Below are 17,982 nucleotides of genomic sequence, written 5' to 3' on the forward strand. Positions count from 1 at the left end.
TAGGATATTAATCTCTCAGCCCCACTGTTATTTAGGATTTTTCCAAACTATCTGTCCATCAGAGGAAACCGGAGGAACCTGTTTCCAGGTCTCTGTCTTCTCTATTTGGAGGTCGTCTTGTTGCTGTTGAATACAAATGACGTTGCAGAAAACACCTTTAAATCCTTAATTTTATCCTAATTTAGGAAGATATCTAAGACATTTCCATCTCATGCCTTTGCTTCTCTCTTTGGCATTTGTCAGAAAACTGAGCTTTTAAGGAACCCGGAGAAGGAAGTTCATAGACACAGAGGAACCATGGGGTACCAACTCTTTTGTATCCCACTAACTGCACCCTCGAGAGGGCTCAGCTGATCTGCACACACAAAGTTGCTTTGAGCCATTTGAAAAGGACCTTCTGGCAGCGCATAGCTGTGTTTATTTGGTTTATAAGCTAACCTGAAAATAGACACTGCTAATTTCAAGTTGTGTCATGCTAACCCTGTGAGTTCAAGCTGTTAGTCTGCAACTGGGTAGCCCTAACTCATACCTGCTCTGAACCTGGGGTGGAACTTCATCTAAAGTAGAGTTCCTGGGGCCAAATGCGACTGGAAATATGGGCTGATTCTCCATGTGTGTCCACATACAGCGGTGAGAGAGGGGGCACAGGAAGGAGCAAGCTGAGGCCAGGTACAACAAGGATGTCCTTGTTGTACCAGGACATCAGGATGGGGAGCAAGGAGATCCTCCTGGGCCGTGAAGGTTAGGGCAGGACGGCTGGGGCTTGGATGACCCAAGGAACAGGGCTTAGGGTGGCACTAAACCACAACAGTGCCCAGCTCCCAACTCTTGTGCAGGGGACTGGCTGATTACTGAACCTGTTTCTTTTGGATTGAAAATTTGGGGGTTTTCTTTGAAATGACTTTTCACATGGAAATTTCATAGCTTTTCACTCAAAGTATGCTTTTAAAAATGAAAGGCTTTGAGAGCACAGTAAAGTCTTTTTGTTACTGTTTTATTTTTTTCTTCCAAGATGAAATATTCTTGTGAAATCCACATCCCCTTATTTCCCACAAATCCTCTTTCACAGGACAGGTTTTTTTCCATTAGATGTTTTGAGATTTTTACCATTTTCTGGGACTGGGTTTCCATCAGCATCTGTGTTGCCCACATGAGGAAAACAAGGACTGATCAGTGATGTGCAGCAGTGCCAGGTGATGATGGTGACCAAGAGCCAGCTGGGTCATGCTGAAAGGCTGAGTTCAACATGAGCCCACACAGCTGGCAGCGGTGATGCTTCAGGGTGTTCCTCAGCTTTGGATAAACTCATGTGATAGTAGTTAGGGTAGGCAGTCTTCAGTGTTTGCCTTACGGGTAGTTTGATTTATTATTTTATGACTGAAGTTTGATGTAATATGGCGTGCATGCCAACATGTGTGTGCTACCCCATGTGTAATCCAAACGGCATGACCTAATTGTTAGAGCAATTCCTCTTATTTCATTAGCTTTTCTGCTGAAAACTTTTTAAAAGCCCATGCTTTTACAGAGAAGGTAACAACATCCATGTGCTGCATAGCAGATGGTACAGTAATGTTGGAGGCATATTTTACAATAACCTTTTTCCAAATGTGTAAACTGAGGTATTGAGAAGTCTGTTTCTGATGCTTGAAAATGAACCAGGGCAGAGAGAAACTACAGGAGTGCAAGAAACAGTACTGTCATATGTTTTAGGGGCTGACCTTGTCCTGCCAAACTTCAGCTATTCAGCCTTGATCAGCCAGGACTCTTCTAAGGTCCTTAAGAGTGTGAGGCTTTCCAGAACTTGGACTGCTTCATACTGGGATCTCTCTCCAGAAGTGCCTATCCTTCTGCAATGACTGTAGGGAGCCCATGATCAAACACCTCCTATTTAATCACCTTGGTCAGATGCCTACAGCTAAGTGGGATCTGATTAATGCTCAGAGAAAGAAAGGTCCGAGAGCCGTCCTACAGCTGATCAGTGCAGAACCACAGCCATGCAAGGTTCTTCAGCATCAATGCAAACCACACTTGATGGGAACAGCTGCTAACATCTTCAGGAACTGTTGTGGTTTAACCCCAGCAAGCAACTAAGCACTACACAGCTGCTTGCTTACTCCCCTGCAGCAGGATGGGGGAGAGAATCAGAAGGGTAAAAGTGCTCCCAAAGGCTGGAGCATCTTTGTATAAATCTTGCCTCAGATAATTCTGAATGAAAATACATTTGGAAATGCCAACATTTCCCAGTGGGTTCCCCATGTAGAGGCAAGGGAGCCAGCTCAGCTCATAAGTTCTTCCTCATGAACAGCTGTGCTAATAATAGCCATTGAAATTAGATCAAACCACAGGACAGTGACAATAACAGCTCAGATTTTTCAAAAGAGCTGAATGACTTGTGCACTACACCTTTTGCAAAGGCTGGCTAAGAATGGCACAAGAGGAGCTCTTTAATGCTGATCCCTTCTGAAAATCTGGGCTTGACAACAAATACTAAACTCCTGGGTTAGCTGACCCTCCACACTCCTGAAACATTAGCATTGGTTATCCCAGACCTGCATACTGAACTTTACAGCAGGACACCTAACCTGAGCTGCCAGGCCAGAAGCAAGATCTCACAAGTGATTCCAGTCAGGAGTTAGAGACTCATAGGGGCATCTAACATGGATTTATCATTGCATCGTTGGTTGCTTTCTCCTACACCAGAGATACTGCTTAGGAGGAGCAATGTAAGCTCATACTGGCTCAAACTGGGATTGCAGGGCTGGGGGAGAATATGTCAAATGTTGTGTTATTTTGGCCTCAACAGCTGGCAAGGAAAAGAAAATGGCCCCAAGCAGAATAAAGTCAACCCACCCCCATATGTCATTTTCTCAGGCTGCCATTACCCCATCTTGTCCCTGCTGTGCCGATGCTTCTTTGCCCACCCATGGGCTTTATTTCACTGTTTTACAACCTGATGTCCTATGTCCAAGCAGTACCCAGTGCGATCCAGAGCATTCAGATGCTGGAATGTGCTCTTTCCACCTTCTGTTTTCAGGTAGTGGCCATGCTTGTGCACTTGGCTTTGAGGGCTGCTGCTATCCTAACTCTGTGTCTCCTCATGTCTGTTTTGAATGAACTGTAGAGCCAATGCCATCACTCTGAACATGCTGCATCTGTCTCCATTTAGAGATACGTTAGGAACTCATCCCTGGCACCTTGCTCATCCCTGTGTCTAACCAGGGTGAAGGATCAGCCCAGAGAATGACTTGACCGCCTGATGGCAAATGCTCTTTTCTCATGATCTCATTCCTATGCTAGGGACGTTTTTGGTACCAATCACTCATCGCCGGTTGGCTGACAGTGGAGTGAGGGCAAGGAAAATGAAGCAGGGAGTCGTGCGTTGCCCTGCTCTGCGTGCCCCCAGCAGGACACAACGTCCAAGGGAGCGCACTAAGAGCGCCAGCATCTATTTTAATGGCATGGTTTGAGAAGTCAGCTCTGAACCAGCAGCAAGGGCAGCAAAGGGAGGATGTGCTGCAGTCATAAAAATTCCACCGAGATAAATCAATAGAGGGAGGAGGAGAATGAGAGGGAGAGATGGCAAAGTCAGACATTGTTCATCTTTGCCACAGGAAAGAGGGAGATGATGCCTCTGTGGTCAGGCAGCTTTGACAGCAGTGAAAGGGAGCAAAGTCCAAGTCAGGGAGGAACTGTCAGGAACAAGTGGCAGCCTTTAATATGGGCTGGTGAAACTGGATTTGGGGGTCTGGTTCAGACATCCACTGAGTGCCAGACACGCTCCTGCATGGCACTAGTTAAGACATTCACAAGCAGGCTGAAAAAGAGGGTAAGGAGCAGTAGCAGCAAGCAGCAGAATGGTGGGCTAATGAGGTGGACTACTGCCAATCCGATTGAGACAGGAGCTGCCTCCTAGAAATGCTAGTTATGGGTGAGCTATGACACCCTCTCTCTCACCAAAACAAAAGGTCCTTATGGTACAAACTCTGTTTTCTGTCTGCAAAAGACTCCAGATTTTGAACTGGTTGCATCAAGAGCTGGGTCCATAGCAGCCCCTGCCCCAGCTTCCTTTTCTAATCTTCAGCAAGGGGTATCTGCCCAGGAACCCATAGTGCTCCAGTTTTCCATATAAAACATTTACAGTGTAAGTCCTGCAGCAAGGGGTGGATTCTCACTAGATTTATGCACAATACTGCTATTGCTATATGTACAAATTAGGTGTATGTAGCACTGCGGGGCTGTATCTTAATAAATAACAGAGTTGGCTGCTTGCCTTCCCTCGTAAGCTGGTGAGCAGCTTTCCTTGCCTGTGTTTGAAACGTGTACTGAAAAGATGCTGAACTTAGGACTCGATTCAGGCAGTGTCCACACTGCCCCTTCATGCCTATGCTTAGGAGTGTTTGGCTTGAGCTGTCTGTCAAGAGGAGACCCAAGCCCTTGTTTGTATGGCCTTGGCTTTCCAGGCATGGGTCAGGCCAAACATGCTACAGCTCAGCCCACCAGTCAGCACACAGTCTTTGGCTCTTCCAAAGTATGCCATGGATGTCCTGATCCTGAACTAAAGATGAGCCTGAAAAGGTGTCAGTGGTCACCAACACCTGCTCCCAGACTTAAAAAGCAAATGTTCTGGCTATGACTCCAAAACAGTGGCCTGCAGACTAGAGGACAGGGCTCTGCTTTGCCTGAATTCCTCTCAGCAAGACATGTTCTTCCTTCTCTTTCACAGGAATACACCATTGACATCTTCTTTGCTCAGACGTGGTATGACCGGCGTCTTCGTTTCAACAGCACCTTGAAAGCCCTCACCCTGAACACCAACATGGTGAGCCGCATCTGGATCCCAGATACCTTTTTTAGGAACTCCAAGCGGGCTGATTCCCACTGGATAACTACACCTAATCAGCTCCTTCGCATCTGGAATGACGGAAAAGTGCTCTACACGCTCAGGTACATCCAGCAGGCACTGTAGCTGGCTGCTGAAGTGAGGGAAAAAGGAGCTGGTCAAAGCAGAGGTTTCCAGGTGCCCTATGACAGAGTAGTGGAGATGTGTCCCAGTGCTGATGGGAGTACACAGGAAGTACTGGCTGCAGAATGGGCTGCTTCTTCCCAGGATGCAGACTTCCATAAAAATCAAACTGATTTTCTGTCTTATACCTAGAAAAAAGTCAAAACTATAAATGGTTCCCTAAACCAAAGTGTATGTGGGTCAGTCCAGCTATTTCATTCTGGTAATAAACATTTGGCTTTTGTTCCCATAAATTCTCACTCCCACAAATGAACCTGAAAAGCTCACTAAACAAAAAGACTTTTAAAATATGAAAATAAGATGTTTTTTCTCACTTTGAAAATATCCAAACATGTATTTTGTTTTGCCGCTGTTTTGAAATGTTCCTGCAAACAGACTGATCTTCAACAAATCAGTGTTTCTCTCTCAAGGGAGTGAGAATCTCTCTGTCATTCTGTGGTGCTGGAATCAAGCCACCTTCACCAACACAAAATCTCAGTCTCCCTTTCTCTCTCTTCCTCTCTCAGGCTGACAATCGAGGCTGAATGTCTGCTGCAGCTGCAGAATTTCCCAATGGACACTCACTCCTGCCCTTTGGTTTTTTCCAGTTGTGAGTAGACATATTTTTAAAATAGTTTTAGAAAGCAAGTAGAGAAAGTCAGTAGAGTAAAACTCTTCTGGGGAGACCATCCTCCCTTTTAGCTACTTTTTTCACCTGATCTCCAATGATGCTTTTCCTGTCCCATTACCTATCATGCCCTGAAACATCCTCCCGCTCCTGGGCTAGCAGAGGTCTTCAGGAACAGATTCACAGCACCTCTGAGCTTCTCCTTAATTTGGGTGCATGGCTGGAAGTGATTAGTTCACTGACCTTGTGGTCACTCTAGACAGAATATATCCCTTCAGCTGGCAGACAAATGGCACCCGTCCTGCCTTGCATCTTCCCCCTTCTCCTGCTCTCTGAGGTGACAGCTCGGCTTTCCAGACCTCAGCCCAGAGTCAGGCTGCACCCTGCACCCAAGGCCATTGCAAAGGAGGGGTACTTAGACCTCCCCTCACAGTCCCCACTTGTCCATTCTCATCAGAGGAGAGGGCTGCTGATGTTGGCACATCTCCACTGGTAATTTTTCAGGAAGCAAAGGGAGATTCCTGTCCTCATATGTTGGTTGGAAATCTGATTTAGTCATCTTAGCTCGGGTTCACTTCTCCTGCTTCCCCTGCCACTGAAGAGATGCTGCTCACATGGCTCTGAAGGGTGCTGCAGAGGGGGGCAGCATGCTGAGGACATACCATCCCCTTGTCTCCCACCATCCCTTGTTCTTTGCTAATTAACGGTACATGCCATACATGCTTGATAATTAGAAACACACTTTCAGTAAGCTGCCAAGCTTTTACTCCTCTCCTCTGAGGAAATCTCTCGTAGGTGTCAAGGTCCCTGCTTCACAGGAGGTTTGTTTCTTTGTCAAGAAAGCCAGAGCCAGGAGAAGCCATGCTCTAGCCTGCAGGAGCCAGGTCTCCTTCTCCACGGAGAATGCCCCCTTCTTTTCCACACACAGACCAGCTCCCAGGGCGAGAGATACAGAGGTAGTCAGAGCAGCCACAGCCATGCTACCTCCCACGTTGGCAGCTTTGTATTCCTGGTGTGCTCATGCTTGGGAAGGGAAGGTAGTCAAGGAGTAGTGGATCCCCCGTGCTGCTCCAGGGAACTAAAACCCTTAAAGATTTAAGGCTGGGGGAGTCCTCTTACACCAACCCAAGTCTCATTCCAGCAGTGCAGTCCTTAGAAAGGCTCTGTTTCTAGCGTTGCTTTTCCTATCCCTAGGATTTGAAGTGGCCTGCAAGGGGAGATGCTGTCCCCAGGGATGCCTATGGGATACTAAACAAAAGGCATCAGAAATACCTGCCTGAACATTTCATGTTTACAAAACAGCTCAAGTGAGATGCCAGCGCTTTTGCTGTCAGGGTGGTGGATGAGGTGGAGGCACATGACCTACTCTTTCATTGACGTCCTTGCCCCTTTTCCCAGATGGCTACCCACGCGAGGAGATTGTCTATCGCTGGAGGCGCTACTCCATTGAAGTCTCTGACCAGCGCACTTGGAGGCTCTACCAGTTTGACTTCACGGGGCTGAGGAACACCTCAGAAGTTCTCAGGACTGGGGCAGGTGAGGCAATGGGAGACAGCCCACAGAAACAGCAGTGTGTTGGCAACCTCATGGGTGGCAAAGGAGTGATCAGACAGTTCCTCAGTGGTTGTTGGGGAAGGAACAGCACAGTTAGAGAAACGTAAGAATGAAGGGATGGACCTTTGCTAGAAGGAGTAGAAATGGTGGACATGAAGGGTGAGGGAAAGATGAAGCAGGGGTAGGCCAGAACCACCGACGTCTCTGAACTGTGGGGTGACAATGCGGATGTGAATGAACCTATCCCTCATTGAAGGGTCAGGAGGGAGAGGAGATGGAGCTCAGATCCCCTCTTGCTGCAGTATGCACATATTACGTGATTCCTGGGTGATGGTTATCATTGGAACAGGGATGGGGAAATCAGAACTTGCAGGTCTCAGTCTTTCCTTCTGTAAAGTTCTGTGTGGCTGATAACATCTGAGACAGAAGATGCCTTAAGAGACAGAAACAAGGCTGCATGTGTGAAGAAACCAGGGAATGGGCACCCTTCAGCTCCTCCTCCTCTTCATAGTAGCTCACATCCCCTTTCCTTCCCACAGCAAACTGAGGAGAGCTTATTTGGATTCCTGCAGGTGGGGCGAGCTCATATTTTTAAGCCCTCTGAAGCAAGCAAGTTCAGGTAGTGCTTCCACAACTCTGCAGAAAGTTGCTGTTGCCAACACTGGCAGCCAGCCTCTAAACAGGGTAGAAAGGCAGCACAAACTGGGACAAGAACTGGTGCAGTGAAAGTGTCTTGAATGCACCAGTGGCTGTCTGACATTTGTAACTCTCTTTTTTGGTAATTGCTTGCAAACTCCATCATAACCCTAGAGCTGTCGGGTGGCTTTCTTCCAATACTCACTAGGAGCCTCTGAAAATGAGGAAGAACCTCAGCTCTAAGTTGCTAAATGAGCAATTAGGATGTACAGCACCACATGCCTTTTCCAGGGACAGAACCAGAGTCTCAATGAAAAGAGACTGAAGAACATCTCCTTTGTCACAGCTCAGGTAGGTAGTTAGCAAGCCAGGCCATGTAGCCTGTTACAGCTAAATAGCTTCTATAGAAAAGAAACCCTTGCAGCAATCAGCTGAAGATGAATACTCTCTGTATAGTTTCTTCCCTGAAACTTTTCCAGACTGGATGATTTTCAGTGTGCTTGGACACACAGCCAGGCCAGTACAAATACAGCCCGGTGGACACACAGCCAGGCCAGTACAAATAGAGTCTGATGGACACACAGCCAGCCAGGCATATAGCCAGCTGGGCAACAGCAAAGTCAACTCTTAAATTAGTCACAAAGACATTAAGTCAGACAGCTACAGAGCCAGCCAGGCAGCCAGAGTCCACTAGCCACAAAACCAGTTAGCCAGCCACAATGCCAGTGAGCCACCAAACCTACTCTGCCAGCCACACAGCTACCAATGAAGCTAACAATCTGGGCAGCCACAAAGCCAGCCACAAAGCCAGCCACAAAACCAGCTAGCCAGGCACTTAAAACAACAAGAAAACCTCATCAGAAACACTAAAAATTCTGAAAGTTTGCTGGGTTTTGTGTTTTAGGAAGCCGCATGCTGTGATTCCAATGTCTCTGTTGCTTTTTCCTAGGGGAGTACATGGTGATGACAGTTTCTTTTGACCTAAGTAGACGTATGGGTTATTTTGCCATTCAGACCTACATTCCCTGCATCCTGACTGTTGTTCTTTCCTGGGTTTCCTTCTGGATCAAGAGAGACTCTACACCTGCCAGGACATCTCTGGGTAAGAGACAGGTTGTTGCATGTGTGATACTTGTTGAACTCTGCAAGGCTAGCAGATCGGCAATGTTGGAGTACAAAATCTCCTAAAGCACTTTGCCATTTTCTAGCATTATTCCGCTTACTGGAGAGCAGTCCACTCCTCCATCTTTCTGTTTATAACACTATCATCAAGCTCAACTGAATGTTGAAGCGGTGCTGGCTTGGACCACTGGATTATTTCAGGATAGTACAACATTCTCGTATCTTGATCTGAGACCTGAACACAGCCTTTTCCAAGCTGACAATGTCATGTTCTTATGCACTGAAAGGGAGAGGGAAGAGGTGAGCTGTGGCATTGCAATACTGGCCAAAGGGCTCCTGCACATGCATGTGCTCTCATGCATTTCCTCATGACTCAGTGTAGGCAGGGCCAGGAGTGAAGGTGGTAGTTTAAAACACAGTGTCACCATCATTTCAGCAAAGTCCCTGAGGCATGCCACTCCAGCAGACATGCTCTGGAGCAGAGGATCATGCCAAGGGACCGTGGCTCAGTGCCAGGTCCTGCACTTGGGTCACAACAGTCCCACGCAGCGCTACAGGCTTGAGGCAGAGTGGCTGGAAAGCGGCCTGGTAGAAAAGGACGTGGGCGTATTGGTCAACAGCCAGCTGAACAGGAGCCAGCCCTGTGCCCAGGTGGCCACGGGGGCCAGCAGCAGCCTGGCTGGTGTCAGGAACAGTGTGGCCAGCAGGGCCAGGGCAGTGCCCGTCCCCCTGTGCTGGGCCCTGGTGAGGCCGCCCCTCGAATCCTGTGTTCAGCTTTGGGCCCCTCACTGCCAGGGGGACGTGGAGGGGCTGGAGCGTGTCCAGAGCCGGGCAGGGGCTGGGGCAGGGGCTGGGGCACGAGGCTGATGGGGGGCGGCTGAGGGGACTGGGGGGGCTGGTCTGGAGAGGAGGCGGCTCAGGGGGGCGCTGACCGCTCTCTGCAGCTCCCTGGCAGGGGCTGTAGGCAGGGGGGTCGGTCTGTTCCCCCAGGTAATGAGCGACAGGACAAGAGGAAACAGCCTTAAGTTGCACCAGGGGAGGTTTAGATTGGATGTTAGGAAATTTTTTTCACTGAAAGGGTTATCAAGCATTGGAACAGGCTGCCCAGGGAAGTGGAAGAATCACCATTCCTGGATGTATGTAAAACACATGTAGATGCAGTGCTTAGGGATATTGTTTAGTGATGGACTTGGTAGTGTTAGGTTAATGGTTGGACTTGATGATCTTAGAGGTCTTTTGCAACCTAAATGGTCCTGTGATTCTATTTATGATTCTTCAAGGTCTCAGTGTAGGACTAGTGACATGAAGATTATAGGGTAATGAACAAAGTTGCTGGGCTATATCCATAGAGTACCAAGCTCTGGCAGGATGTGGAACCCTGTAGGCCTTTCTCTGTCATTCACCCCACAGAGGGAGCTCAGGATGTGGCAACAGCTCTGCCTATTGTTTAGATTTTCTCAGCAACTGCAGTGGCTCTTTGAGGTAGGAAAATGCTTATGTTGATTGAATTCTTCGCCGATAGGCACTAAAGAGATCTACAAATCTTGGATGCACTTTGGCTGTATCTGCATTTTACAGCAAGCTCTGCTTCCCAGCGCTGTCCTTCCCATCAATGCCACTGACTTTCCCTTTAATTTGAGGTAGCATTCCCAGCCCTGCCTGCAGACCTCTTGTGGGGAGAGGAAAGGTGAGGGACCATCAGCATCAAGCAAGGTATTCGCAGCCCATTCATTCTGACCCTCTCTCCCCACCTTCCAAACAAAATCAATTTCTTTGGTGCCCATGGAGAGAGCAGGAGGAGGAGTGGGGTGTCATTTCCAGTTGAGGGTACACCATAGTCCATGGCTGGGAAAGGAACGAACAGCAAGAGGCAAAATGTTCTGCATGGCTGACACCCACTGCAGTGGTGGTCTCAAAACACAAAGGAAAGTTTCCCTAGGCAGGGGAGGCCCTCTCTGTGGGAAGAGACCTTAGCTCATCGAGAGTAATGAATTCTCTCCACAGCCCGTTGTACTTCATACAAATGATCCCTAGTACATTTCAAGCACGCCAGCCTACATTAGGGGGATGTAAACTGGACCAGTTCCATTGGCATTTCAAATATACAGGAAGTCACATCATATCTGCTAATGCAAATACAGTAGGAAAATATGAAAATCTCTTGCCATGCTCCCACCCAGAGCCATAGGGGTGGCAGGTGGATCTAGATGAATGCTAGAGAAGGAGAAACGGGTAGAGTTCCTGCTTCTTCTCCACAGCTTAAAAAGCAATGGATGAGATCACAATACCAACTCTTGCAGCTGATCCTTTGTTGGCTCATGATACTTTACCTCTGGAAACAGGTCTGTGAGCATTATTGCTGCTGCAAAAACAATTCCAAGCCACGTTCAAGTCAAAAGAGATTTCTTATCATCTCCTACCCACTTGCCCTCTATGTCAAAAACCTGATAGATTGTGAAGAGCTGTCTCTGAAGAATAGCCACAAGTGGGTTGAAAGCTTATGGGTAAGAATTAAGAGATGAAGGCAACAAAGGGAACCTTGTTGTTGGTTTTTAACTGCAGGCTGCCCAATCAAGGGTTGCTCGTTGACAAAGCCTTCTTACTCCAGCTACAGGAGGCATTGTGCTCGCAGGCTGTCATCCTGCTGGGGGACTTCAACCACCCCAACATCTGCTGGGAAGGTAGCACAGCAAGCTGTAGGCAATCCAGGAGACTCCTGGAATGCATGGAGGATAACTTCTTAAGCCAGGTAGTAGACAGCCCTACCAGAGGGGATCCAATGCTGTACTTGATGGCCACCAATGCAAGTGAGCTAACTGGTGACATCAACATTGGAGGCAGCCTGGGCTGCAGCTGTCATGCACTGGTGGAGTTTGGGCAGTGTCCCTATACTCCTCCCAGGATACCTGTCCCCGCTTCCACTGCCTTGTGCATTTCCTTCTTGCACTTTAGTTTGACCAGCAGGTCTTGACTAATCCATGCTGGTCTCTTGTCTTCCTTTCCTGATTTCTTACACCTGGGGAATGAGAGCTCTTACACTATATGAAGAGTGTCCTTAAAGATTTGCCGTCTCTGTTCTTCTTCCTTGTCCCTGAGGGCAGTTTCCCAGGGCGTCCTACTGACATAACTCCTGGAAAAACTAGAAGTTTGATTTCCTAAAAATTCAGGGTCCTGACTTTACTCTTCACCTGAACCATATTCCTCAGGACTGCCAACTCCAAAGGTATGTCTTTCTTTTGGACTCTCCTCCCATCATCAAGCAGTTGTTCCTGTGTACAGCCTTAAGCACAGTCCAAGTTCCCCACTCCTCTGCCAGTCTACACTGATGGCCTGTGTGACACTTGGGTTTTGAACAGCTTTTTTTCCATAGAGCATTGTCAGAGGGCACCTCAAGACCAGCATCTGGCTGAGCAGAGCAAAAATGGGATCAGACAACTAGAGGAATTTCTCTTCTACAGGACAGGGGAAATGTGGATATTACAGGGACTGAATGCATGTAGAAGACAGAAGTGCTCCTCTTCATTACTTAATCCAGCTATTTTCTCTCTTAGGTATTACGACTGTGCTAACAATGACCACCCTGAGTACCATCTCCCGCAAGCACCTTCCCCGTGTTTCCTATATCACAGCCATGGACCTCTTTGTCTCTGTGTGCTTCATCTTCGTCTTTGCAGCTCTCATGGAGTACGCTACACTCAACTACCTGGTGGGAAACAAGAAACCACTTGAGCACAACAACAGGAAAGCCAGGCTGGTAGGTCAAAGGGGCCAGCAGAAGTGGATGCTGTTAGAACCCCAAGCTATTTGGAAATATCCCTCCTGAGCCTGTACTAGAAACTGCTGACAAGGTTTAGTGCCTGACCCATACTGTGTTCATAAGGTCCTCAAACCACTCTGTGTGCTGGGTCTGACCACTTGAAAGGTGAGACACAACGATAAAAAGCAGCTGAGGGTCCCATAAAACAAGGAGGTCCCTGTCAGAGCCAGGCACCCTGTGTTCTCTCCAGAATTGCTGGGCAGCTCATCAGTGGTTTAGGATGACTCACATGACCAAATGTAAATGTCCACTTTAAGACAGGGTGGCCTAAAGCCAGATTCTTCCACTTGTACCGGTTTGATCTCTGTGGGTTACAGAGGTATCTTAGGTCACAGAAATGCAGAAACCTACTTTCTTTTGTGGTCTGTCCATCAGAAGACCTCCAGAGTGTGGGGATAGTGAACCCAGAGTGGTCATCATCCTCTTCAGATCTGCCCACGCTCACGGCAGGTACTTCTGACACATCAGCTGAAACAGGCTTCTGAATTGGGACAGAACTGAAACCAGAAAAGACAGATCTCTTCTGTGCCAGCCTCATTTCCCAGCACAGGTGGAGAGAGCTCTTCCATGATGCTGACGATATGCCTTTTATTCCTGGGCCAAGAGGTTATGAGTCACACACAGCCTTTCCTCAGCTTTTTTCCAGCAGCTGACAGCAATCAGAAGACACATCTGGACTGTGTGCCATGTCTTCAGAGACAGCTGAGCTCAGGGGAGTGAGAGAAAAGGCTAGCACAGCTGAAACTAAACAGGTTCTGTTTCTGCACTGAAGATTAGTGAAAGAGATGGGGAATCAGAGCAATTAGATCTTTGCTGAGTAAAGCTATGCCCTAGGGTGCCAGGGAGGAAACTCACAGTCATGCAGGGACCTGACAGTACCCACAGTAGGCCAAGGTGGTGATTTACAACTGATGCAGAGATGGGGGATGATCAGTCATCCCTTGCCACTGAACTGTATCTATGCTATGAACTTATCTATTGCCGATTGGATGGGTTTTGATGTCTAGAACATATTTTCTTGCCTTTCCCTTCCCTTTGTTCCACCTACCCCTCCTCATTACAGCCGCCTGCTGGTGCACAGGTGATGCCATCCTTTACCACTATCAACATCAACAACATCATGCACTGGCCCCCAGAGATAGAGGAGGATGACGATGAAGAACCTGGCTCCCCGTGCCTGGAAGGAAAGGAATGTGAGAGGTTCTTCTGTTGCATTGAAGACTGTCAGACAGGAATGTGGCGGGAGGGGAGGGTCCGCATTCACATCTCCCGCCTGGACTCCTACTCTCGCGTCTTCTTCCCCACCGCCTTCCTGCTCTTCAACATTGTCTACTGGATTGCCTATCTCTATCTCTAGCCATTCTTCGTCCTCAGCTGGAATGGACTGGAGACCAGCAAGATGGGCTTCTCAAGGAGCACAGAAAACAGCATCTCTTCTGTTGTAGTTGATTGTCAGCCTGAACAATCCAACCTGGCGATTCCCTCCTCCTGCTCTCTCATCTCTTCTAAGAAGAACCAGACAGCTTTTTTTTTTAGCCTTCTAACATATCTTTTTAGAAAATCTAGCCTTCCCAAACAACTCCCTCTCCAGTACCACCAGCATTTTACTCCTTGTAAGATTGCCCAAAAATGTCCTATTCCCATCTCAAACATTAGGGATTTTGTCAAAAACAAAAACCTTAATGTGTTTCATTTTTCCATCCAATCCCACTTGAAATTTCCATGGAAAGTGATGGAAAATAGAGTTTTCTGCATAGTTATTAAGACTGCAAAGGAAATAAAGTAGATCTTAAAACTTCTGCACAACTTCCACCAGAATAGACTTTGTGGAGTGCTAGAGGTTTGGAAAGGTCAGAAGGAAAGAAACATGAAAGAGGGTAGCACTACAGCTTTTCTGCAGTAGCTGGGCTTGGCTAAAATGTTTTGACCCTGCCCAGAAAGCTGGAAGTGGCACTAACAATGATGGAATAGCTACAAGCCTCTACGAGCTCCCCATACAGAATCTGTGGAGCATCCCTCATGGATCACTCTACTAGTACTAAGTTGCACCCAAGGCATCCACCCACTAAGGCATTGTTGAGTCTCATCAGATGGTGGGAAAAAGCACTTCACAAATTTCAAAGGCCCATCTGCCTTACTGGAGCAGACTCTTCAGGGCCCACGGTGACATTCTGCTTTGTGATCAGGATTGAAGCAGGCTTACGTTGGCCGTAGCCAAAAGAGGGAGAAAGTTCTTATGCTTCAAAGACCAGAAGCAGTCACAAGAGCCCATTGTGAGGCAGCTTGCTTTGGCCTCTCTCATGTAAGCTGATCCCTATTGTATCATGCATTATAGCAGGGCAACGACACTTGTTAAAACCATCAGATCTGTGCTTGGTAGTAGGTGCTAACCTGAGAAAGGAGTACTAGAAAAGGTAATACAACCAGCTACCAGCATGGCACCTACCAGTGGTGGGGAGAGAGCGTTCCTGCAGCTCAAATGTGTTTCCTTACTTCTTTTTTTTTCATAATTACGTAAAAAAAGACTTCACTAAAACTGTACGGCTTCTCCCAGCCACCACCACCACTTGGCCCTTTTCTTCCCAAATTCAGGAAGCTGAGTGAGTCATCCTTGGTAGATTTCAGCAAGGTCAGACATAGTAAGATGGTTCCCTATGGTCCATCTTAAAGGGACAGAAAAATGCATAATACAGTCTCAACTGGGAAAAAACTGCATAAGGTAGAAGAGGAAACTCAGGCCCAAGGTCCATAATGTGTAAATCAGTTGCCAACTGCTGATGTGCCCCACAGCACGATTGTGAAAAGCACTGTGACATTAATAGTTACTTACTGTGTAAATTACAAACAAACAAAAAAATCTTTTTAAACCCAGCATGTTTTAGAAACAGTACTTAAAAGGTTTTTCATGAGGAGAAAGTTGGCAGGGCTGCAGAGAAAAAGTTGGGAACAGCTCACAGGACAGCTAACAGGGGCAGGTGGTTTTACGTATTCTTAGAAAGCAATTTGATGTGGTTAAAAGATGGATTTTGACACTGTTAAATCTGATCAGAGTAATGAAGTGTCATGTTTAATTCATTCATAAATACAGCCCTACCTGGGTGCCAGAAGAACAGCTAGGGCACCTAATTAAGTATACAATAGTACAACACTCAGCTAAGTATAACCTAATGGGGTCAGACCAGCATAGCTCTGGAAGGAGAAATTGTGCCTGTCTAACCTGTTACAGTTCTTTTTTAAAATACCAAGTAAGAGATAAAGGTTACCCAGAAGCATAATTTGCTTAGCTACTACAGCTTTTGAAAGGATGGAAAGAAATTATGGCGGGTGGTTCTGAGGAAATTGATTTAGCAAAAGAATTATTAAGGAGGTTCTAATTAAAGGAAATTAACTGAGGAGAGAGGAAAAAAGAATTGTTAAGGAGGTTCTAATTAGAGGAAATTAATGTTTTAGAGAGAAAGACGCAGAGAGGGAGAAGTCTAAGAAAAGAATAAAAACAACTTCCAGACAAGGAGAGCTGCTGGGTGACAGTGCTGACTCCCAGCCAAGCGGGTTGATGTTCTGCTCCTGATAGCAAAGTGCTATTAGATGTAGCAACAGAAAAACCTCCTATGACTCAACCATACACCGACAGGGAGCTGGATTAAACAGGGTCCTGTGATCTCTGTGGGGAGCCAAAAGGAAAGAGCATCCTAGATTAAAACTGGTTCACACGACAGACTCTGAGTGAAGCGTGTCTTCACATGTCAGAAGGCAGCTGTTAGCACATGGGAGAGGGCACCCTGGTGGCAAACCAGGGCCCGTGCCAAATACACGCTTATTAACAGTACACTGGCACAAAAGGCGTGTAGGCAATATAGGCTGCAGCAAACACGGGCAGCAAAATTTGGAAGGGGAGCATCTGAGAAAGGGAAGCATCCGAGAAAGGGATGGCGGAAGGGAAAATTTAACATCCATGTGCAAAGGAGTCCAAACATCTGCAATTTGCTTAGCTTCAAAGCACTTAGGAGCCTTGATGGACACAGATGATTATCATGGGCATCAGAGTACAGACTTAAGCCCTGAGAGCAGCAGCTTGTTGAAATTAGACCTTTTACAGAATCAGCCAAGAGAGAAGCAGAGTGTACAAGAGGCCTAAGAGGATGACAGAGACTTGGGCAAAGTAGACTTGAAAGATTATATGATTTCACCAAAAAAAGATAAAGCCAACACACAGCTAGGTAATTTAACCAATGATGGAGGATTTGACAGTGGAAAATAGCCTAGCGTGGGCTGGAGCACAAGGAAGCTGATTACTAAGGCTGAGGAAGGAGGAGGGAGGGGGCTTTTTGACTTAGGGAAATCTGTGCCCATCATAAATAGCTCAATAAGTAAAGGCATGCACCAATTCAATCATGTTTTTAAGTTTCTACAGTATCTCAAAAAAAGAAAGCTAAGAAAAGCCAGAAAGAAAAATCCGCCATTTTTTCTAATTACTTTGCAAAGAGCCAGTTCCCTGAAAAAAGGTGTGCCTGCTATCAGCAGGGAATCCAGGGCACAGAGACATCCAGTAATTGTGTGTGGCCCCACTGGGCAAGGCAGTGGGAGCCAAACCCCACTGGTCCCCTCCTAGATGAGCATAAACCACCTGCCCTTCCCTGCACCCTGTAATTTCTGCCATCATGCTGGAGTGGGTTATGGTCCGCAGTGTCTTTCAGCCCAGGACAGCTGCTGCCTTTTCACCAGTGTCTGACTAGGTCAGTCCAGGGGATGCAGCCTGAGAACATGGGGCTGAGCAGTGCCACACCAGGCAGGAGGGACAGACACTTGGGTGGCTGCAAGGCACCTGGGTGGCTGCACTGCCTCCTCCTCTCTCACAGGTTTCAGCTTTCTTCCCCATCCAGAAACTTGGTGGAGGAGCCACATACAGCCACCGTCACAGGCCAAGTTGGCACTGGGCTTCCCTCACCTTCTCTGTCCCCTTCCCAGGGATGAGGGAGTCATGTTCCCACCCCTGGCGCCTACAGAGGACCTCTGACAAACAGCTGCTTCGTGACAAGTTTCCTTGCTAGTGGCCCAAGAGTGCCTAATGGCGGCTCTCATGGGTGATCCCATAGCAGAACACACATCCCAAGTTAGTGAACTTTGCTGTGAATCTGGTCAGTTCCACCTCTTACTGGACAATCATCTCCACAACTTCCAGGCTGAAGTGGACTATGAACTCATCCACTGTATCTGCCTTTAAGC

General features: G+C 47.4%; 1 protein-coding gene across 1 annotated transcript in view; it reads left to right on the forward strand.

The window, feature by feature from the left end:
• LOC102059356 (gamma-aminobutyric acid type A receptor subunit epsilon) overlaps nt 1-14,569 on the forward strand; it is a 36,801-nt gene extending 22,232 nt beyond the window's left edge. The window contains exons 4-9 of the mRNA XM_005439982.4: nt 4,724-4,944; nt 5,530-5,612; nt 7,029-7,166; nt 8,770-8,922; nt 12,494-12,696; nt 13,823-14,569. Of these exons, the coding sequence (XP_005440039.3) occupies nt 4,724-4,944; nt 5,530-5,612; nt 7,029-7,166; nt 8,770-8,922; nt 12,494-12,696; nt 13,823-14,116 (1,092 nt within the window). The 3' untranslated portion in view covers nt 14,117-14,569. The remainder of the gene's footprint in view (nt 1-4,723; nt 4,945-5,529; nt 5,613-7,028; nt 7,167-8,769; nt 8,923-12,493; nt 12,697-13,822) is intronic.
• Nucleotides 14,570-17,982: the final 3,413 nt, after the last annotated feature.

This window comes from Falco cherrug, chromosome 15, assembly GCF_023634085.1.
Source record: "Falco cherrug isolate bFalChe1 chromosome 15, bFalChe1.pri, whole genome shotgun sequence".
Classification (NCBI taxonomy): Eukaryota; Metazoa; Chordata; class Aves; order Falconiformes; family Falconidae; genus Falco; species Falco cherrug.